Genomic DNA, 24,653 nt, shown 5'->3' on the forward strand with positions numbered 1-24,653 from the left:
TGGTTGTACTCCCGGTAAGGCCTTGTAGTTGTATTACATTGTGTACGGAGGCTCACAGCTGGTGTATCAGTCCCGGCACAGTCAGATGCGTGGCTGTATACCGGGTAAGGGCTCATAGCGGTATTACAGTGTGTACGGAGGCTGACAGCGGGTGTATCAGTCCCGACACAGTCAGATGCACGGTTGTACACCGGCGAAGGACTTGTAGCCATATTACAGTGTGTACGGAGGCTCACAGCTGGTGTATCAGTCCCGGCACAGTCAGATGCATTGCTGAACACCGGGTAAGGGCTCGTAGCGGTATTACAGTGCGTACGGAGGCTGACCGCTCCGGTCCCAGCACAGTCAGATGTGCGGCTGTGTATCGGTCCCGGCACAGTCAGATGTGCGGCTGTACAGTGGGGATGGACTTGTAGCCATATTACATTGTTTACAGAGGCTGACAGCAGTGTATTAGTCCCATGTATTAGTCCCAGCACAGTCAGATGCATGGCTGTACACCGTGGAAGGGCCTGTCTCCTCTATGGTATCATACTGTACACATCCCCTCCCTGGCTCATCTGAAGACATGATGTCTTGGCGTCTTCTCTATGTTCTATATACGTGTAATGATGGCTCTGCATGCCATACTGGGGGGTGTCCATGGCGTAATGTTGGTTCTCCATGGTGTACTGGGGCGTGTCCATGGCGTAATGTTGGTTCTCCATGGTGTACTGGGGCGTGTCCATGGCGTAATGTTGGTTCTCCATGGAGTACTGGTTCTCCGTCCATTGCGGGTTCTCTGTGCTCTGCTGAAACAATTGGGAAGTATCAATAACTAGTTACCAGCCCTGTGCCAGCTGTGCCCAACTGAATGGAGCATCAATTAAATTGATCTGTTGGGCACCATCTTATGTCTTACGGCCACATGCCTGCACAACACCTGAATTCCCCCCATAAAGTAAGGATCAGCGTTAGACTTTTATTATAAATGATGAAGGAGATCTAATAACATGATGTAAAGGTCTGACGGATTCTATAATGTTCCAGCAGTCTGTGCCTAGTACCCCGGTCAGAAAACCACCGCTCTCCCGTAAGAAACAAAGGAGTAATTCAGACCGGATCACAATGCTAGCAATGGGATGCAGTTACAATCCCGGCGGTTGGAATCCCGGCGTTCAAAATCCCGATGCCGAAAGCCCGACACTTTCTCCCTCTATGGGTGTCCACGAAATAGAGGGAGAATAAATTAGTGGCGAGTGCAGCGAGCCCGCAAGGGGGGCGATCCACGTTGAGATTTTGAACGCCGGGATTTACTACCAATCCTCTAGCAATCAGTTAAGTCACCACCCGCTACGATGAAATCCTGCCTGTGTGAATAGATGTATTCGCAGCCGTAACAGGCTCACCATCGTATGGCCTCGAGCATGCATACTACCGGCCTCCCACATGCAAACTACAGACCTCGCGCATGCGTACTACAGGCGTCGCGCATGCGTACCACTGGTCTCGCGCATGCGTACCACCGGCCTCGCGCATGCGTACCACCGGCCTCGCGCATGCATACCACCGGCCTTGCGCATGCGCAGTGTATCAATAATTAACTGCTGTACGAATTCACAGCCATGCGATCAGGACTGAATTACTGCAAGGTTCTAACAGACCCACCCAAATGCTTCTGAACAGTAACTAAACTGCGTATACCATGTGACAAAACCTGCATGTGTCACCTGTATCTACTCCATCTTCCATCACCTATAGCAGCATAATTCCACATATCTGCACTTCCCTGTATATGTATGTATGTATGTATGTATGTATGTATGTATGTATAACAGTAGATTCGAGCAGCGCTCCGCTCCTTGGTGTGTATGCGGTGGGATAAAGGACAGGCAGGTATAGGTGTTTAATGCTTTACTTACATGGGTAAGAAGGGATGAGAAAAACATAAATGGCAAAGTTGATGATAAACAGATACAGATCTAAATGAATTTTGATACAAATACAATACACTGACAATCCAAGCAAATAGATACAGTTGTATTAAATAATATAAGTGGTGTGCACTTATCTGATTAGAACTGTGAGGTTGGGGAGGTTTAACAGGGGGGGGGGGGGTGTTTGGAAAGGTGGTGGTGGGTATGGAATCGGGTATTGGGTTTGGGGTGGGGGTTATAGGAATGGAAGTTCAGGGGTGTTTTTAATTGCAGGTCAGCACAGGTGCGGCGTCCCGATATCCTGTGCTGCAGATCTGTCCTGTGTTGGTAATTGCGGGTCCTGGATGGCGGCTCCCTGGTGTTATGCGGAGGGTGGCGGGTCCCGGCTGGCGGCTCTCTGGTGTTATGTGGAGGTTCGTGGTAGGCACCGCATGCCCAGGGGTAACTGGGTTGGGGATCAGTGGTTGCCTCGGTCTGGGTGTTCCGTGTGTCCCCTCCTTGGTCCGGCCTGACTATGCGGGTTTTCGGTAGTAAGCCGTCTGCCCTTGTTGTCAGTTGCCGCGGTCGGGGACGTGGAGCGTCTGACAGAGGTCGTGGGTGGGTGGTTGCTTGGACGCTTCCTCCCGTCCCGGTTCCTTGCCGACGGACCTGGGCTACTCACCTCCTCCCGTTCCCAGTGTCGGTCCTCCCTTCTCCACTCCACGGGCAGGTCTGGTCTTTTCTCCCTGCCACATCTCTCCTTAGAAGAAGGCCAACACCGGGCCGAAACGCGTTGGAGGGACACACAGCCATTTACCCCCACTAACTGAAAATCAGCCTAGCAGAGGAACCAGAGTACAGACCATCCTGAGAAGCGGTGTCAGTGTGCTGGACTCAAGCAACCAACCGGAGACGGAAGCACCCGAGAGACGTGGCAGGGAGAAGAGACCAGACACGCCCGTGGAGTGGGGAAGGGAGGACTGACGCCGGGAACGGGAGGAGGTGAGTAGTCCAGGTCAGTTGGCAGTATGTATGTACAATATGTATGTATGTATGGACTGTATGTATGCACAGTATGATTTTCCCATAGGGGGCGGGACTAAATGATGCATCATTTAGTACCACCCCTTCCTGAAGAACCGTGAATAGTGGCATTTTCCTGGAAGGAGGCGGGGCTTAATGGGGGCAGTGCTTAATGGTGGTAAGACTTCAGAGAGTCTTCTCTCCGGGCTTCTCCCAGGTAGGCAAGTAGGATGTATGGACAGTATGTATGTACTGTATGTATAGTATGTATGCATGTACAATAGGATGTATAGACTGTATATATGTACAGTATGTATAGTATGTATGCACAGTGTGTATGTATGTACAATATGTACAGTTGCAAGAAAAAGTATGTGAACCCTTTGGAATTTCTGAACCTAGATTTCTACATAAATTGGTTATACATTGTGTTCTGTTCTTCAAGTTACAACAATAGACAAGCACAGTCTGCTTAAACTAATAACACACAAACAATTGTATGTTCTCAGGTTTTTATTGAACACACCATGTAAACATTCACAGTGCAGGGTGGACAAAGTATGTGAACCCTTGGATTTAATAACTGGTTGACCCTCCTTTGGCAGCAATAACCTCAACCAAACCTTTCCTGTTGTATATCAGACCTGCACAACGGTCAGGAGGAATTTTGGACCATTCTTCTTTACAAAACTGTTTCAGTTCAGCAATATTCTTGGGATGTCTGATGTGAATCGCTCACTTGAGGTCATGCCACAGCATCTCAATCGAAGCCATTCTGTTGTTGATCTACTCCTGTGCTTTGGGTCGTTGTCCTGTTGCATCACTCATCTTCTGTTGAGCTTCAATTGGTGGACAGATGGCCTTAAGTTCTCCTGCAAAATGTCTTGATAAACTTGGGAACTCATTTTCTGTTGATGATACCAATCTGTCCAGGCCCTGGGGCAGCAAAGCAGCCCCAAACAATGATGCCCCCTCCACCATATATCACAGTTGGGATGAGGTTTTGATGTTGGTGTGCCCTGCCTTTTTTTCTCCACGCATAGTGTTGTGTGTTCCTTCCAAACAGCTCAACTTTGGTTTCATCTGTCCACAGAATATTTTTCCATGTGCTCGTTTGCAAACTTCAAATGTGCAGCAATGTTTTTTGTGGACATTCTTGCCGTAGTGTAGCTTCATCACCTCAATGAGCATTCTGCACTATGCTCTAGTAGTCATCTTTACAGGACATCCAGAGTAGCTGGGACAGCACTATAGGAATTGTTAGCAGCGCCACAGGAAGCCGTCTTACCCTGCTGTCAGTGTGGGGTGAGCTGGCTGTGGAGAAGGGAGGCAGCACTGGACCCTGGTGAGGTAAGGATATTGGTGTAAAAGTGAGGTGTGTGTATGTGTGTGTGTAATAAAGTTGTACTTTTCTGTGTGTTTATTTTAACATTCTTTTTACAGGTGGACTACAAGTCCCAGCGGGCCCATTAATGCCCCGCATGCTGGGACTTATGGTTCGCCAAGTCCCAGCATGCGGTGGAGGCCTTCTGGCACTTGTAGTTTACCTGTATAAAGCAATGCTATGTATGAATGAATTAACCCTATCACCCTGGACAGGTGAAGCCTGGGGGGGACCCCTTTATTGGGGGGGACCCCCTCCCCCAGGTACCCCATCCAAGGCTGATCAGCCATGGTGCTCATGGTATGGCCGGGGGACCTTATGTAAAAAGTTCCCCCGGCTGTGGCATGACACCGCGGGCCCGATGCTGGTTTCAAAATACGGGGACCCCCAGATTTTTTGTCCCCTGTATTTTTGGAACCAGGACTGGTCCAAGAGCCCGAAGATGGTTTCAGAAATACGGGGGGGCCCCTACACCATTTATTTTTTTTCACTTTAACTTTTACACAATTTTAAAGACCGAACCATGCACAGATCTCAATGATCTGTGTATGGTTCTGTCAAAATCGCCTGTCAGAACCTGGTCTATTTTTTGGGGGCGATTTTTGGTAACGTTTACCGAAAATCGCACCCTATTACATTTGCCAGTTGTATACTTTATAATGGGAAAACATCTGGATGCGAATTGAAGTGTGACTAAAAATTTTCGCAGCAAAAAATGCAATTTTTTTTTTTTACTGCGAATCGCACCCTATTACATGTGCGATTTTTGGAAAACATGCGATTTCGGCCGTTTTTTTTATCAAAAATCGCAAATGTCTAAAAAAATCGCACCCTATTACATTTCGCCCCAGGTGGACTGACTCCTGACTCCAATTAGCTCTTGGAGAAGTCATTAACATAGGGGTTCAAATACTTTGTCCACCCTGCGCTGAGAATGTTTACATGGTGTGTTCAATAAAACATGAGAACATATCATTGTTTGTGTGGTATTAGTTTAAGCAGACTGTTTGTCTATTGTCATGACTAAGAGGAAGATCAGAACACAGTTTATGACCACTTTATGCAGAAATCCAGGTAATTCCAAAGGGTTCACATACTTTTTCTTGCAACAGTATGTATGCACAGTACGTACAGTGTGTATGTAGGTATGTATGTACGTCATACAGCCTTCTCTGGATAGCCATGGTGAGCCTGGGGAGCCAGGGCCTATTGTTCTCCGCTGCAATACAACACATAGAACAATACAGTAGGGGATAAGCATAGGATTAAGTCCGACAGCTCTGGCTCACTTAGGGGGGTATTCGAAGTTGGGTCACAGCTATTGGGCTGGCCCGACAGCCATGACCCTGTCCCGTTCTTGGTCTGCTCGACTGAGATTTTGCTGGCGGGATTCAATGTCCCACCTGCCGCGGGTCAAGAAGGGGGCGTGGCCGTGAGTAGCCCATGTGCTTGTGAAGTCGGGCTCATTCTGCCGAGATCCCCTGTTCAATGCTGTCTAGGAAGACCGCATTGAATAGGGCCCCCCAGCCTTCTCCCCCGTCGGGAATGGATGCGGGAGATTGAATATCCCCTCTAATCTTATTAAAGGGCTAGATGAGGATGGCTCCAACTGTATATCTATTGCCAGGAACCGGCGGTGCGTGTTCCTGGCAATTACCATAAATGGTAAGTTCTTGCTGCTGTAAACGTATCTGTCGCAGTGTGCGTATATGAGGATGAGAGATTCCACGCGACACCGAAGCGCATGAGCGCGATTCCACGAACGTGATCATGTTTCATTTCTCAAAGAAAGGTTTCTGGGCGTTTGTGTTGCGAGAGAGACACAGTAATGGGTCCATGCTGCAGATCCGGCTCTTTCCACAATATAATGAAGGTTCCAATGACTTCATTATTCAGCCAGACGGGCCAGCGCCACATTAGCATCAGCAGGGTCATACGGCCTCAGCGTTGCGTAGATCGCATGGGACCTAAGACTTGGTTCTACACTATTGGCCCCAAGATCATTACACCCTGCAACTTCTTATTGCGGCGATACTGTACATTGTAGACTGCGACTTTGTGCCACTATTGGTGACTAATCGGTACAACCTCACCAGCCCAAGCTATGGCAGCCGCGACTTCAGGGGAAGCAGATGCTCTGAGGGGGTTTCGGGACGGATGCAGCAATCATCTCCATGTTGTCCAGATGGCGCGGGGGGGGGGGGGGGATATATGCATTTATATAACGTTTGGTATGTTTTAATCTTATTGTAACATGTTGCCACCTTGAAACAGAAGCTTTGTGATTGGCTCTCTCCTTCTAATACCCTGATTATACTGGGCAGTGATAGCACGTCGTATGTTCTCACCTGGGGTGTTGCCGAACTTTGGACACCATCGCGTTGTCTCTCTGTAGCTGACAATACAGGAAAGTGGAAGATTAGGGCCAGGAGTACCATACCTGCAGCGTTTTAGTACAATAAAAGTAATAATGGACAAAGGTATGAAATAATAATAATAAAAATTATTTAGAGGGGGGGGTGGCTCTACCTTACACAGCAAAGAACTAAATAGACTTCAGGCTAACATGTCTTCTGTCTGATGGTAGAGAGAGAGCGCATTACCTGGTCCTCTGTTGTTGTTGGAACAGACCTATAATTCTAAATTCACTACAGCGAATGGGAGCTGCAGGAAGCAGAGATCAGGGGAACGGCCTTCAGGAACAAAGTGATATGCTCCGCAGGGCCCACGGTGCTTACATGTGGCTCTGCAGGGGCCCCAGCACTTACATGTGGCTCAGCAGGGACCCCATCACTTACATGTGGCTCAGCAGGGCCCCCAAGTGCTTACATGTGGCTCAGCAGGGCCCCCCAGTGCTTACATGTGGCTCAGCAGGGGCCCAGTGTTTACATGTGGCTCAGCAGGGCCCCCCAGTGCTTACATGTGGCTCAGCAGGATCCCCAGTGCTTACATGTGGCTCAGCAGGGGCCCAGTGCTTACATGTGGCTCAGCAGGATCCCCAGTGCTTACATGTGGCTCCGCAGGACCCCCCAGAGCTTACATGTGGCTCAGCAGGGCCCCCCAGTGCTTACATGTGGCTCAGCAGGGGCCCAGTGCTTACATGTGGCTCAGCAGGATCCCCAGTGCTTACATGTGGCTCAGCAGGATCCCCAGTGCTTACATGTGGCTCAGCAGGGGCCCAGTGCTTACATGTGGCTCAGCAGGGGCCCAGTGCTTACATGTGGCTCACCAGGGGCCTTGATTAACACCTCTCCCGATTTCAGCTGAATTTCCCTCTATTACCAGGAGATTTATCCGTAAATGAAACTATTGAATACAAATGGCAGGGTCTATAAGGGTCCACTTCCCCTCGTACAGGAAGACCTGCAGATGCGGGAAGTGGTGGTTCCCCAACCTCTATAACACGTCCTAATAATAAACTGTGTACAACACCAACAGCTCCCACTTCTGCAATGTCACCTGTGTCTATAAACGCCTCAGTGCCATCTCCACCGGCTGGTGACAACACTGACATAAGAAGAGTGATGTCGTCCCCCTTCCTAGTGACACCTGCTCTCCTCTATGTCACGTCCTGGATGATGACATCACACATACACCCCCCCTGTGGAGCAGACTGTACCCCATCCTCTCTCAGGATGGGGTACAGTCTAGGGTGATCGCCCAGCATCTTTCTACCTCACCCTCTGGGGCCGCCACTTCATTTAGCTGATCCCTGCACTAAGTAGCGGTCACATTGGCGCAGACCACTGCCCTGCCTCCAGGGCTGGCACAGACAAGCTCGTAGTCTCCTTCTTACACCCCTCACCTCATGATGAGCTACACTGCCTGATGCCCTCATCGATGGTCCATAGGTCTTCTCCTCCCCATCCATCACTCAGTCCTCCTGCCCCTACTTACGGAACATAATCCCGCTAACCAGGTGCCTACAACCTTCAATAGCTCAATAACGGTCGACATCATATTGTTGACATGGTCTCATCACATACAGAGGCCCATTTATCATTTAATAGCCCCCGGTAATGTTCCGTTACCTTGCGTCAGGAAGTCGGTGTAGATGATCGGCCCCCTGCAGCGTGCGATAAAGAGACATCAGTCATTACAGCGCGGGAACGGTAGGTGACGCGTATCTGGCTATGTCACCTTTATCGTTACTCCTAATACAGAGGTCTGACTACAATATACATTATGGGGGTGATTCGGATCGGACAGGGCCAAATTCACGTATTTGCACAAGTGCAGACCCCGGGAGCAACCGGCTTCTGTGAGTTTCACAGAGGGGATGGGGCGGACATCGGGCCGGAGCGGGAGAATGCTCAGCATTTTAGCATTTTATAGGCGTCTCCATGAGAACGCTGGGCGTTCCCCTGGTAACGCAGGTGGGCCGATGTCTGCTCACAGGGGGGGGGGGGGGTGTGTCTGACAGACATCAGCGCCCACACCCTCTTTGGCGTACTCCGACGGAAATAAAAGTCAGTTCAGAATAGGGATGGCCATCGGCACATCCCCCATCGATGGTTGCCATTGATGGCTTCTAAAGCAGGAACCATCGATGGCTATAAACCATTCTACCTCACACAATCGATGGTTCCTGCCATCGTATGCCACGCATGCGCAGAGCAATGGGAAGGGTCGCTGCGGGCAGCCTGCTCGGCCGGGATCCGCGCGCATGCGCAGAAGAAACTTTAGCCATCAATCCAGTTTAAGTTTATTTCGCGCATGCACGCACCTCCCGGCGGGGCGGGCCGCCTGCATCGATGCCTCTGGACGCAATGACGCTGTGCGCGCAGTGCGCATGCGCCCACAACTTTTAGCATCGGAAGGCATCCGTCCATGGCATAAAACTATTCGACCATCCACTATCGATGCCCAAAACATCGAACACTAAGTCCCAACCATCGATGTTTTGGGAACATCGATAGTCGATGGCCATCCCTAGTTCAGATTGACTTTTATTTCCTAATTGGCGATAAATCATCGAATGATATCTCTTCCTTTTAGCCGCATTCAAGAGGATGTGTTCACGTGTTACCAAGGGGATTTGTGGGCGGGTGTTTGGCCGGGTGACGTTATGCCGCCCGCTAAGCAGTGTATGTGGTCTTATGAATGATGGGCCTGGTTCACACCTGACCACTAATGTTAGAATGCGAGGAGAAAGCCGTCACCCAGACAGGAACACAAGACGCTAAACGGCCAGAGAATTCCATATAGATCCAATCCCAGATTCTAAACCAGCAAACCGCCTGTGTCATTGTGAGTCGCTCTGAGGCTGGAAGTGGGCAGCGCTCTCATAAACACCAACGCTGGCTTCCTGTCAGTCAAATTGTGTAAATGGATTCCACTTATGGGGAAATTCAGACCAGGACAAACTGCAGGGGGGCAGATGTAACAGGTGCAGAGAGTAAGATTTGGGTAGGCTATTTTGTTTCTGTGCAGGGTAAACACTGGCTGCTTTATTCTTACACTGCAATATAGATACTGGTTTGAACACCCCCCACCCAAATCTAACTCTATCTGCACCTCTTACATCTGCCCCCCAGCAGTGCAGCATGGTTTTGCCCATTTTGAGAACAAGTTTGTCCTGTGATCAGGTGTGAATTAGGCCCATGATACATAGCATTTTCTGCTGCTATTCCCCCGCACGATGCATATGAAACACCTGCGCAGTCGTTCAATAATCACTCAACTGCAAAATCTCTAATTAGGGATCAGCTCTGAATTAGGCCCTTTATTCTGTGTGACTGATAATGACAGGAGTACTGGTCCTAGTGGTACTGCGGCAGCAGGATAACTGGCCCTGGCGGTACTGCGGGCAGGATCACTGGCCCTGGCAGTACTGCAGGCAGGATCCCTGGCCATGGCAATACTGTAGACAGGATCACTGGCCCTGGCGGTACTGTGGACAGGATCACTGGTCCCAGTAGTGCACGCAGGGGGGTTTCTGAGTACCCAGAAACCCCCCAGGAATCTAAGGGCCCTAGCCTGAAAGCTGAGGGTCCCCCTCTTTCCATGGGTACAAGAATTTTAAAAATCGTCCCTGGGGAACCGGAGATATCTGACTTCAAAGCAGTGGTCCCAATCCAAGCCTGTTAATTGCCCTTCCCAGTCAGATATTTCAGTTCTGTCTGACTTAGAGTTTTTCTGAGGGTATATTCCAAAAGTTGGGACTCTTCCCCTTTGAAGCACACTAGCTGTTTGTCTCTACTGTTCCCAGAACCAGAGATATCAGCCTTCCAGCAGCTGGTTACTGCTCCAGCTCCACACACCTGGTATGCAGTTTTATATTCTCATTGGCAGATTTCTCTGCCTCCTGAACTCTCATACCCTAGTCCCCAGTACCATTTGGTAGGTGGAATTCTCTAATTCTTAATTCCATTAAAGATAAGAAATTTAGTTCCAGAAACTGGAGATATCTGCAGTAAAGCAAGCTGTCCTCCCACCAGAAAATGATGAACAATAAGCTCACTCCACTATAAACCCCTCCATATTAAACATCCTCTACCACCCTGGAAGTTAGGTATCAGGACCCCTTCATTCAGCCCGATTCCCCCTTCTCCCACCTCATCTCCCACCATCTGTGCAGTAAAGGGGTAATTAGTGGAAATTACTGATCCAGGCCCTACATGCAGAGCGGTTGATATAATACCTCCTACCACCCGTGGGACATCAAAGCTTCCGTTTATAGCACCCCCTACCGCTGGAGGATAGGTAGGGGCCTCAATACATTGCTATGCCCAGGGGTCTACACTGCTGTTATGTATATATGTGTATATATATATATTTATTATTATTATTATTTATATTATTTATTATTTATATACATTTGGTCTATCTATAATACTTTAACTGACCCGGCATATACTGGGTCCCCTCAGTGCCCATCTCTATGCTTTGCTCCGCCCCTCTCTGGAAACCCCCTTCTGAAAATCCTGCATTTGCCCCTGGGTCCTGGCGGTACTGCTGGCAGGATCACTGGTCCTGGCGGTACTGCGGGCAGGATCGCTGGCCCTGGCGGTAATGTGGGCAGGATAACCCGATAGGATCTATCTATATACATATACAGCTATATCACCCGCCGCTCTGTCACACTTACGTGTCCTTGCTGCAGCTGGAGGCTGTGGGGGAGGAAATGAGAATGTATTAGAGATTCTGTGCACATATTTAACACACACACACACACACACACACACACACACACACACACACACACACACACACACACACACACACACACACACACACACACACACACACACACACACACACACACACACACACTGATATCCACCTGAAAAGCTTCAGACCCCGCACCACTTCCATCTGCCAGTGAAATAACGGCATTCGCGGCTCTTTGGAGAAGGGGGTGTGGCTAAAAGGACTCACGTAATTTAGTACCACCCCCTCCCCAAAGAGATACAAATCCTGGCAGTTACGCAATAGGGGCCGAGGTTCATTACATTGCTATGTCAGGGAGTCACAGAGATTACTGCTATGTCAGGGGGTCAGGGAGATCGCTGCTATGTCAGGGAGTCACAAAGATCGCTGCTATGTCAGGGAGTCACAGCGATCGCTACTATGTCAGGGAGTCACAGAGATCGCTGCTATGTCAGGGAGTCACAAAGATCGCTGCTATGTCAGGGAGTCACAGCGATCGCTACTATGTCAGGGAGTCACAGAGATCGCTGCTATGTCAGGGAGTCACAGAAATCGCTGCTGTGTCAGGGAGTCACAGCGATCGCTACTATGTCAGGGAGTCACAGAGATCGCTGCTATGTCAGGGAGTCACAGAAATCGCTGCTGTGTCAGGGAGTCACAGCGATCGCTACTATGTCAGGGAGTCATGGAGTAACAAACTTAGTCCATATGCGCTTAAAGGAATGTTCCACAATGATCTCCACTTTTCCTCTCCAAACACAATGGCTCGAATATGTAAAAAGAAAGGAGAATACACAATTGTAGTAAAATATAAAACACTGAAGACAAAATCTCTTTGATTGTAAATCATACATTCCCTGAAGGAGAGAGTCAGGTGAATGCCTGCTCAGACTTTGGAAGAAGTTTGTGAGACTCCATATTCCGTAAAGATACCTTTATGCGAGTTGTCCTATACCCATACATGTAAGCACCTGATGATACTCATTGGAGTGTGGTGACCTATAATTGAGTGACCCCTGGATCATTCGGGAACTTTGGGAGCACTATCTTCTAATAGTCCCTCTGCACGTTTGGAGGAGATTTTGGGCGGTATTCAATGAGCCGGAATCGCCAAGTTTTATGGCGATTCCGGGGTTTTTTCGTGGCTGACGGTGATTTTTGGAGCTCCAAATGCGAATCACCGTATTCAATGAGCTAGAATCGCCGTTGACGACCGGTGAATGAAGCTGCAATCGCCAAATGTTTTCCTGTACAAATCGCCGTTTTTTGTGTATAGGATTTTTCATGGGGAATCGACGGTAGTTGAGGGGAATCGCCAAAAGTGTATTCAATGTGAAGTTGGCGATTCCTTTTTCTTGTTACATATCGCCGTTCCTCACCGAGTGTCCCTCGTCATTTTTTTCTGGTGAACTTTGATAGGAACATGTCAAATAATTGGTTTTAAGTGTTCTATTTAACTGTGCAAGTGTAATGTATTATTATTTGCTGCCCTTGTGTGATGTCATGGTCGTAGAAGTGTTATACAAATATATATTTAATTTTTTGAGGTATTTTTTTTTTCTCCCACAAAGCACTGTTCTTACCCATGGTGCACCTCACTTACCCATGATTCTCCTCCCCACCTCACTCCTTCGTTTGCCCTTTGTGCAGATTACCCCGATTTTGGCGTCTGCTGTATTGGAATGCGTTTATTCAGGGTAATTAGCATTTCTATTGCATTTCACTGCTTTTTTTTAAACACTGACGACATTACTGACGCTGCTTTGGGAAACGCAGGGTTGGCTGAGAATCGCCGTTAGGGCCGGCGATTCTCAGCCACGTTGAATAGGGTGACTCGGCGACTCCCCACGAATCCCCATGCATGGCGATTGACAGCAAAAAAACGGCGATTGGCAGGCGAATGAAAAAACAGAATCGCTGTGACAAACGATTCATCTCATTGAATACCGCCCTTTGTCTTCAGTGTTTTATATTTTACTACAATTGTGTATTCTCCTTTCTTTTTACATATTCGAGCCATTGTGTTTGGAGAGGAAAAGTGGAGATCATTACTCCATGGTATATGTAGATGGTCCGGTGACCATCTTTTTAGTCTTTTGCTGCATTTAGTATACAGCGCCAGTGGTGAAATTATCTTTTCTTTGTTACATTGTATGTCAGGGAGTCACAGAGATCGCTGCTATGTCAGGGAGTCACAGAAATCGCTGCTGTGTCAGGGAGTCACAGAGATCACTGCTATGTCAGGCAGTCACAAAGATCACTGCTATGTCAGGGAGTCACAGAGATCACTGCTATATCAGGGAGCTACAGAGATCGCTGCTATGTCAGGGAGTCACAGAGATCGCTGCTGTGTCAGGGAGTCACAGAGATTGCTGCCATGTGAAACAGTCACAGAGATTGCTGCTATGTCAGGCAGTCACGGAGATCAGTGCTATGTCATGGAGTTACAGAGGATCGCTGCTATGTCAGGGAGTCACAGAGATCGCTGCTATGTCAGCGAGTCAGGAAGATCACTGCTGTGTCTGTGTGTCAATGCTGCTGTGTCAGGGAGTCACAGAGATTGCTGCCATGTGAAACAGTCACAGAGATTGCTGCTATTTCAGGCAGGCACGGAGATCCCTGCTATGTCAGGGAGTTACATAGATCACTGCTATATCATGGAGTCACAGAGATCACTGCTATGTCAGGGGGTCACAGAGATCACTGCTATGTCAGGGAGTCACAGAGATCGCTGCTATGTCAGGGAGTCAGGAAGATCAATGCTGTGTCTGTATGTCAATGCTGCTGTGTCAGGGATACAGCAGAGTTGCCGACTTTCTTATTCTCCTCTCCGGGTGGTTGGGAGGGGGACCCGATTTTCGGGAGACTACCGGAAATTCCGGGAGGGTCGGCAACCCTGGGATACAGGGAGATGGCTGCTATGTTAGGGGTCTGGGATATGGCTGCTATGTCAGGGGGTCACTGCTATGTCAGGGAGATCACTGCTATGTCAGGGAGATTTCTGCTAATTCAGGGGTCTGGGAGATTACTGCCATGTCAGGGAGTCGGGGAGACCGCTGCTATGTCAGGGAGATCACTGCTGTGTCAAGGAGTCCGGGAGATTGCTGCTATGTCAAGGAGTCGGGGAGATTGCTGCAATGTCAGGTAGATCGCTGCTATTTTATGGAGATTGCTGATATGTCGGGGAGTCACAGTGATTACTGCTGTGTCAGGAAGTTAGGGAGATCGCTGCTATGTCAGGGAGATCACTGCTATATCAGGGATTCTTCTGCTATGTCCGGGAATTAGGGAGATCATTGCTATGTCAAGGAGACCACTGCTATGTCAGGGAGTCAGGAAGATCTCTGCTATGTCAGACATTCAGGGAGATCTCTACTATGTCAGGCAGTCAGGGAACATGCTGCAATGTCAGGGAGTCGGGGAGATTGCTGCAATATCAGGGAGATGGCTGCTGTGTCAGGGAGTCAAGGAAATGACCACTACGTCAGGGATTAAGGGAGATTGCTGCTGTGTCAGAGATTTCTGCTGTGTCAGAGAGTCAAGGAGGTTGCCACTTTGTCAAGGAGTCGGGGAGATCACTGCTATGTCAGAGAGATCGCTGCTATGGCAGAGAGTCACAGATTGCTGCTATGTCAGGTAATTGGGCAGATCGTTGCTATGTCAAGGAGTCAGGGAGATCGCTGTTATGTCAGGGAGTCAGGGAGATTGCTGCTATGTCAGGAAGTCAGGGAGATTGCTGCTATGTCAGGGAGATCGCTGCTATTTCACAGAGATCACTGCTATTCCAGGGAGTCAAGAAGATCACTGCTGTGTCATGGAATCAGGGAGATCGCTGCTATGTCAGGGAGTCAGGAAGATCACTGCTGTGTCAGGGAGACAGGGAGATCTCAGCTGTCAGGGAGTCAAGGCTACTGTGTCAGGGAGTGAGGATGATTTCTGCTATGTTAGGAGGTTGAGGATTTCACTGCTATGTCAGGGAGTCACAGAGTTGGCTGCTATGTCAGGGAGTCAGAAAGATTGCTACAATGTCAGGGAGATCAATGCTATTTTGCGGAGATTGCTGCCATGTCAGGGAGATCGCTGCTGCTATGTCACGGAGTCAGGAAGATAACTGCTGTTTCTGTGTGTCAATACTGCTGTGTCAGGGAGTGGGGGAGATCGCTTCTATGTTAGGGGGTTGGAGAGATCTCTGCTATTTAAGGAGGTTGGGGAGATCGCTGCTATGTCTGGGAGACTGCTGCTATGTCAGGGAGATCACTGCTATGTCACGGAGATCGCTGCTATGTCACGGAGATCGCTGCTATGTCACAGAGATCGCTGCTGCTATGTCACGGAGTCAGGAAGATAACTGCTGTTTCTGTGTGTCAATACTGCTGTGTCAGGGAGTGGGGGAGATCGCTTCTATGTTAGGGGGTTGGAGAGATATCTGCTATTCAAGGAGGTTGGGAGATCGCTGCTACAGTATGTCAGGGGTCGGGGAGATCGCGGCTATGTCAGGGAGTCAGGGAGATCGCTGCTATGTCAGGGAGTCACATAGTTTGCTGCTATATCAGGGAGTCAGGGAGATCACTACTATGTCAGGGAGTCAGGGAGATTGCTGTTATGTCAGGGAGATCACTGCTATGTCGGGGAGATCTCTTCTATGTCATGGAATTGGGGAAACTGCTGCTATGTCAGGTTGATGGCTGCTATGTTAGGGAGTCTGAGAGATGGCTGCTATTATATGGGTCAGGGAGATCGCTGCCATGTCAGAGAGTCGGTGAGACTGCTGCTATGTCCGGGAGATCACTGCCATGTCAAGGAGTTGGGGAGATTGCTGCAATGTCAGAGAGATTGCTGCTAAATCAGGTAGTCGGGGAGATTGCTGCTATGTCAGGGAGTCAGGGAGATCACTGCTGGGTCAGGGAGTCAAGGTTACTGTGTCAGGGAGTGAGGGTGATTTCTGCTATGTTAGGGGGTCGGGATATCGCTGCTATGTCAGGGAATCGGGGAGAGCGCTGCTATGTCAAGGAGTAGGTGAGATCGATGCTATGTTAGGGAGTCCGAGTCACAGGGTTCGCTGCTATGTGAAGGAGTCAGAGAGATTGCTGCAATGTCAGGGAAATCACTGCTATTTTGCAGAGATCGCTGCTATGTCACAGAGTCATGGAGATCTCTGCAATGTCAGGGAGGTCGCTGCAATGTCAGGGAGGTCGCTGCAATGTCAGGGAGGTCGCTGCAATGTCAGGGAGGTCGCTGCAATGTCAGGGAGGTCGCTGAAATGTCAGGGAGGTCGCTGAAATGTCAGGGAGGTCGCTGCAATGTCAGGGAGGTCGCTGCAATGTCAGGGAGATCACTGCTGCTATGTCAGGGAGATCACTGCTGCTATGTCAGGGAGATCACTGCTGCTATGTCAGGGAGATCACTGCTGCTATGTCAGGGAGATCACTGCTGCTATGTCAGGGAGATCACTGCTGCTATGTCAGGGAGATCACTGCTGCTATGTCAGGGAGTCTGGAAGATCACAGCTGTGTCTGTGAGTCAAGGTTGCTGTGTCAGCGAGTGTGGGAGATGGCTGCTATGTCAGGGGGTCAGGGAGATGGCTGCTATGTCATTGGGTCACAGAGATCACTGCTGTGTTAGGAAGTCAGGATGATCACTGCTATGTCAGAGGTCAGGGAGATTTCTACTATTTCAGGTGTCAGGGAGATCGCTGCTATGTCAGGAGTCAGGGAGATCACTGCTGTGTCATGGAGTCAGGCAGACCGTTGCTATGTCAGGGAGATTGCTGCCGTGTCAAGGAGTTGGGGAGATCACTGCTGTGTCATGAAGTCGGGGAGATTGCTGCTATGTCAGGGAGTCTGGGAGATTGCTGCCGTGTCAGGGAGATTTCCGCTGTGTCATGGAGTCAAGGAGATTTCAGCTATTTCAGGAAGATTGCTGCTATGTCAAGGAGAACGCTGCTATGTAAGGGAGTCGGGGAGATTCCGGCTGTGTCAGGGAGATCACTGCTATGTCATAGGGTCAGGGAGATCGCTGCAATGTCAGGGATTCGGGGAGATTGCTGCAAAGTCATGGAGATTGCTGCTATGTTAGGGATTAAGGGAGATTGCTGCAATGTCAGGAAGATGGCTGCTGTGTCAGTGGGTTGGGGAAATGACCGCTATGTCAGGGAGTCCGGGAGATTTCTACTATGTCAGGGGTCAGGCTGATCACAGCTATGTCAGGGAGTCACAGAGATCTCTGCTATGTCAGGGAGTCAGGAAGCAGGGTCGTAACTACCATAGGTGAAAGCGGTGCAGCTGCTATGGGGCCCAGAGCTGAAGGGGGCCCATTTTTACTGTATAAGTTATATGTGCAATTTACATTAATAACTATTGCTGGTACATAGGGGCCCTTACAAAATGTTGCTATGGGGCCTACGAATATCTAGTTACGCCCCTGTCAGAAAGATTTCCGCTGTGTCAGGAAGTTGGTGAGATTGCTGCTGTGTCAGAAAGTCGGGGAGATTGCTGCCATGTCAGGGAGATCTCTGCTGTGTCAGCGAAATTTCCGCTGTGTCAGGGAGATCGCTGCTATGTAAGGGAATCAGGGAGATCCCTGCAATGTCAGGGAGTCGGGAGATCGCTGCTATGTCATTAAGAATCATTTACATTCTGAAAGAGTTGGCAAGTACTGTATATACACATACAACACACACATATACAGTACGTAGATCTTGGGTAACAGGGGCAGGGGTCACTGACCTTGCCTGGTCTTATAGCAGTACACAGACACTAACAGAGCCACAATGATGACCCCTCCTGTAACACTGAGAGGGATAGTCCATAACTGATGATATGATGTTGCTGCATCTAGGAGGAGACAGAATAATACATTTTTAGGAGGCTTGTGCCCTGATTCTGAGCTGCATGCACGACTGTTGTTTTGATCTATGCATACTGTATGTCCCAGTCCCACTGCCCCTACTTTCCACTAAGGATGGGGTGGATGACATAGAGGATGACGAAGGGGGTGGGTGACACAGAGGATCATGGAAGGTGTTGGATATACAGAGGACCACGGGGTGGGGGATGCTTGACAGTATGGATCACGTGGGGTGGTGGACAGAGAGGACCACGTAAGGGGTGGGAGACACAGCGGACACAGAGGGGGTAAGTGTCAAAGAGGACTTCGGAGACACAGAGGACTAGGTGGGAGACACAGAGGATCACGGAGGAGGTGTGTGACAGAAAGGACCACAGAGGGAGTGAGTGATGGTGAGGACCACAGTTGGGGGTGATTAACAGTGATTAGCACAGGGGGTGGTGACAGAGAGGACCACGGAGATGGTGGGTATCACAGAGGACCACAGAGGGGGTTGGGGACACAGAGGACCACAGAGGGGTGTCACAGGACCATGGTAGGGGTGGATGACAGAGTGAACCACAGAGGTGTTGGTTTGACATTGGGGACCACAAAGGGGATGTGTGACAGAGAAGACCACAGAGGGGGTGGTTGACAGAGAGGTCCAATTAGTGGGGTAGAGTTGCATTGAGAACCAAGCAGAGGGTGGGTGACACAGAGGACCAGGGAGGGGCTGGGTGACACAGAGGACCCAAAGCGGGTGGGTGACAGAGAGAACCAGGACCGGGGGGGGAGGCCTTTGGTGTTGACAGAGATGACCACTAAGGAGGTGGGTGACAGAGAGGACCACAAAGGGGGTTGGTGACAGATAGGCCCGCAGAGGTTGTGAGTGACCTAGAGAACCTTAGAGGGGTTGGGTATCACAGAGGACCAGGGAGGGGGCGAGTGACACAGGACCATGGAGGAGGTGGATGACAGTGAGGACCCCGGAGGGGATGTGTGACAGTGAGGACCACCAGGGGAGGTTCCAGGATAAACTGACAGGGGGGCACCATGATAAAAGAGGGTTTGGGTGGGGGAAGGGTGGTGTTAGTGGTGCCAGTGTACATGCTAAGAGAGCGGCAGAGAGAGGGTGGGAATGGGATTAAAAATAGGCCCTGGCATTTAAAGTATGCAGGCCCACCATGGCGACAAAAGTGAAGGATGCAATTGTGAGCACGCCGAAGGCGCGCTCCAGAAAAGGGTGTGTGGCCAATCAACAGGGGGCTTGTCCTTGAGTGTAGTGTAGCACACCATATCCAACTTCTACACATTATGCAACAAAATACTAGACCCCATTATACTTGCCCCTTACACATGATGCCAAATGGAATGAGCCAAAATTCACATAATGCCACATGGATTGTGTCAAAATTCACATAATGCCACAGGGTTTGAACCAAAATTCACATAATAACACACGGATTGAGCCAAAATTCACATAATGCCAAATGGATTGAGCCAAAATTCACATAATGCCACATGGATTGTGTCAAAATTCACATAATGCCACACGGATTGAGACAAAATTCACATATTGCCACACGGATTGAGCCAAAATTCACATAATGCCACACGGATTGAGACAGAATTCACATAATGCCACACAGATTAAGCCAAAATTCAAAATACGCTTCATAAACAGGGACATTGTGCGCCAAATGCGCGCATTAAACATTTACACCATAATGTCCATTACACGTTAAGTTACACGCCATTATGTCCATTATGTATTATGACAAACACCATCATGTCTATTAAAAATTATGCTACATAAGTGCTGCTTATCTACATGCTCATTGCCAAGGGTTCCATGCTCATTGCCAGAGGTTCCATGCTCATTGCCATGTGGGATTACATGCTCATTGCCAAGGGGGAATACATGCTTGCGGTAAATGGGGGACAGCCGCCGCCAGGCAGAAGTGATAGCCACTGACAGTGGCAGAGCCTGGCTGTATTCAGGTCCCGGCTATTTGAAATAATACCCCTTTCACACCAGAAAATGCATTCCCAGGTTGGCCCCTTTTACACCAGCCTAGTCCCTGCATTTTCTGGTGTGAGGGGGAGAGAAAACCACCCCTCCCCCCCTTTAAACAGTAATCTAATTTAACCGGCTATATCTTCGGAACCAACTGACCCATTTACATGAGACACGTATCATATTGAAGAACTTTTGAGTGGGCTTTGAATGATTTAGGTCCAGTGAAACTGGAACGTTTGGTTCCAGAGTAATCTTCCCTCAAAGAACATGAACAGCCATGAAATTACATTTCAAAAATAAAAAAATCGGTTTATCCGCAATATCTCTGGAACTGATTGACCGATATGGACCAGCCTGGTATCATATTGAAGGCCCAGCTATTTGGAATTGAATGAGACCACAAGCTTCTGTGATGCCAGGGAGGGAACTGGCAGCCATCGGAACCGAGTGTGGGTCGGAATTAACAGGTCCCATATTATCCTATGGGGAAAAACGTTACAGCTTTGCCAGGCGATATCTCCGATTCCCAGGGGGCTAGAGACACCGGGGCTGGGCTCGTTGGAAAGCCCTAGTCCTCAGCTACAAAAAAATGACAGAGGGGCACGTGCCCAGGTGCCTTCCCTGAATCTGCCAATGAGGACCACAGAGGGAGTGGGTGACAGTGAGGACCACGGTGGGGGTGGGGGACAGTGACCATTAGGGAGAGGTTTGGGATAGATTGGGCAGTGATATCTTCAAATGATTTACTGCATTAATGTTCTTTCATTTCAGATATTAGGTTTTATAGAAGATAACCCCTAGGGAGTCTCACCTGTCACAGTGTTTGATGTCACATTAAGGAAAGTCCCATTGCCATGACCTGATATTTCTCCATCATTCCGGAAAGTGACATCACAGTAATACATCCCGGTGTCTGTGACTTCTGCTCCGTGCAGGCTGATGCTGGCGGATCTGCTAGTAATGAATTCCTCTGGACCCACTCTGGAGATTCTGCCTGTGAAATCCTTATTACTATCAGAGACCTCCGGCCCAGTCCTCACAATGTGTCTGTACCACTTGTACCAGCCAATTGTCATATTCTCTGCCCCGCTGATGCTGTAGGTACAGGGGAGGGTGACCGAGCTGCCCACTGTGGTGATTATTTCAGGGATCTGGGATACATTGAGTGTCTGGGAGAGAACTCCTGAGAGTCAGAGACAGAGAGATATATACAGATAATTCAGGAAATAATATCAGTTATTGAGATCACAGTCACCATATAATTATAGGGTCACACATTGGACCTTATTCAGATCTGATCGCAGTACAAATTTAATCTAAAAATGGGCAAACCATGTTCACTGCAGGTGGGGCAGATGTAACATGTGCAGAGAGAGTTAGATTTAAGTGTCTGCATTATTTTTACACTGCAATATAGATTTCAGTTTCAACACACCTCACCCAAATCTAATTCTCTCTGCACATGTTACATCTGCCCCACCTGCAGTGCAGCATGGTTTTACCCATTTTGAGAACAAATTTGTACTGAGATCAGATCTGAATAAGGGCCATTAGGTGACATCAGTCCTCACCTTGTAGGGTCCCCAGGATCAGTAGTATATTCACAGCTCCCATCCTGTCACTGTGAGGCCACCGTATAGCACCGAGTACACCGCGGTGCTAAGTGCACCAGGGTGTTGAGTGCACCAGGGTGCTGAGTACACCCAGGTGCTGTGTGCTGAGAACACGAGGGTGCTGAGTGCTGAGTACACCTGAGTGCTGAGTACACCCAGGTCTAGGAGGAGTCAGATCATCGTCACCGTCCGGATATAGAATTTTTTTCTTTCCAGAACAAACTTCTGCTTTACATCAAAATGAAATTCAAAGCAAACCAGCAGCTGTGTTACACGGGGCTCCGTCTGCACCCTGACACTTATATCCGTGTAACACGGGGCTCCGTCTGAACCCTGACACTTATATCCGTGTAACACGGGGCTCCGTCTGCACCCTGACACTTATATCCGTGTAACACGGGGCTCCGTCTGCACCCTGACACTTATATCCGTGTAACACGGGGCTCCCTCTGCACCCTGACACTTATATCCGTGTAACACGGGGCTCCGTCTGCACCCTGACACTTATATCCGTGTAACACGGGGCTCCCTCTGCACCCTGACACTTATATCCGTGTAACACGGGGCTCCGTCTGCACACTGACACTTATATCCGTGTAACACGGAGCTGCGTCTGCACCCTGACACTTATATCTGTGTAACACGGCGCTCCCTTTGCACCCTGACCAGGGCCGGCGCCACCACTAGGCAAATCTAGGCATTTGCCTAGGGCGCCGGCCACTGGAGGGCGGCATTTTGTGCCGCCCGGGTACCTGTCCTACGGCGCTGTCTATTTAAATCTGGCGGCGGAGGCAGCGGGGGTCCCTGCAGTCCATTAAAAATCACGAGCGCTATCCGCCGGGCTATGCGGAAGCGCTTCTAGTGTGAAAACTCTGGCAGCACGGCGCACGCTGATCTCAGCCAATCAGCGTGCTGCCAGTGTTTTCAAACTAGAAGCGCTTCCGCATAGCCCGGCGGATAGCGCTCGTGATTTTTAATGGACTGCAGGGACCCCCGCTGCCTCCGCCGCCAGATTGCGGCACCGGGGCGCCCCCACCCCGACTCGCCTGGGGAGCTCCGGTGCCTTGCACCGGCCCTGACCCTGACACTTATATCCGTGTAACACGGGGCTCCCTCTGCACCCTGACACTTATATCCGTGTAACACGGGGCTCCCTCTGCACCCTGACACTTATATCCGTGTAAAACGGGGCTCCGCCTGCACCCTGACACTTATATCCGTGTAACACGGGGCTCCCTCTGCACCCTGACACTTATATCCGTGTAACACGGGCCTCCTCTGCACCCTGACACTTATATCCGTGTAACACGGGGCTCCGTCTGCACCCTGACACTTATATCCGTGTAACACGGGGCTCCTTCTGCACCCTGACACTTATATCCGTGTAACACGGGGCTCCGTCTGCACCCTGACACTTATATCAGTGTAACACGGAGCTCCGTCTGCACCCTGACACTTATATCCGTGTAACACGGGGCTCCCTCTGCACCCTGACACTTATATCCGTGTAACACGGGGCTCCGTCTGCACCCTGACACTTATATCCGTGTAACACAGGGCTCCGTCTGCACCCTGACACTTATATCCGTATAAAACAGGGCCCCGTCTGCACCCTGACACTTATATGCGTGTAACACGGGGCTCCCTCTGCACCCTGACACTTATATCCGTGTAACACGGGGCTCCCTCTGCACTCTGACACTTATATCCGTGTAACACGGGGCTCCCTCTGCACCCTGACACTTATATCCGTGTAACACGGGGCTCCATCTGCACCCTGACATTTATATCCGTGTAACACAGGGCTCCTGACACTTATATCCGTGTAACAAAGGGCTCCTGACACTTATATCCGTGTAACACAGGGCTCCTGACACTTATATCCGTGTAACACGGAGCTCCGTCTGCACCCTGACACTTATATCCGTGTAACATGGGGCTCTGTCTGCACCTTGACACTGATATTCGTATAACACGGGGCTCCGTCTGCACCATGACACTGATATCCGTGTAACACGGGGCTCCCTCTGCACCCTGACACTTATATCCGTGTAACACGGGGCTCCGTCTGCACCATGACACTGATATCCGTGTAACACGGGGCTCCCTCTGCACCCTGACACTTATATCCGTGTAACACGGGGCTCCGTCTGCACCCTGACACTTATATCCGTGTAACACGGGGCTCCGTCTGCACCCTGACACTTATATCCATGTAACACGGGGCTCTGTCTGCACCCTGACACTTATATCCGTGTAACACGGGGCTCAGTCTGCACCCTGACACTTATATCCGTGTAACACGGGGCTCCGTCTGCACCATGACACTGATATCCGTGTAACACGGGGCTCCCTCTGCACCCTGACACTTATATCCGTGTAACACGGGGCTCCGTCTGCACCCTGACACTTATATCCGTGTAACACGGGGCTCCCTCTGCACCCTGACACTTATATCCATGTAACACGGGGCTCTGTCTGCACCCTGACACTTATATCCGTGTAACACGGGGCTCAGTCTGCACCCTGACACTTATATCCGTGTAACACGGTGCTCCCTCTGCACCCTGACATATCCGTGTAACACAGGGCTCCGTCTGCACCCTGACACTGATATTAGTGTAACACGGGGCTCCCTCTGCACCCTGACACTTATATCCGTGTAACACGGGGCTCCCTCTGCACCCCGACACTTATATCTGTGTAACACGGGGCTCCCTCTGCACCCTGAAACATATCCG

General features: G+C 49.8%; 1 protein-coding gene across 1 annotated transcript; it reads right to left on the reverse strand.

Annotated features, from left to right (window-relative positions):
- Positions 1 to 340: 340 nt before the first annotated feature.
- LOC146026946 (uncharacterized) lies at positions 341 to 21,423 on the reverse strand. The gene is made up of 6 exons (XM_083157980.1): positions 21,111 to 21,423; positions 18,180 to 18,287; positions 11,393 to 11,414; positions 8,334 to 8,368; positions 6,651 to 6,697; positions 341 to 788 (listed from the first exon to the last, which is right to left on the reverse strand). The coding sequence occupies exons 1-6, from the start codon at positions 21,373 to 21,375 to the stop codon at positions 522 to 524; spliced, it is 744 nt and encodes a 247-aa protein (XP_083014106.1). The 5' UTR covers positions 21,376 to 21,423; the 3' UTR covers positions 341 to 521.
- Positions 21,424 to 24,653: the final 3,230 nt, after the last annotated feature.

The sequence above is a fragment of the Crinia signifera genome, chromosome 8, assembly GCF_055691185.1.
Source record: "Crinia signifera chromosome 8, ASM5569118v1, whole genome shotgun sequence".
Classification (NCBI taxonomy): Eukaryota; Metazoa; Chordata; class Amphibia; order Anura; family Myobatrachidae; genus Crinia; species Crinia signifera.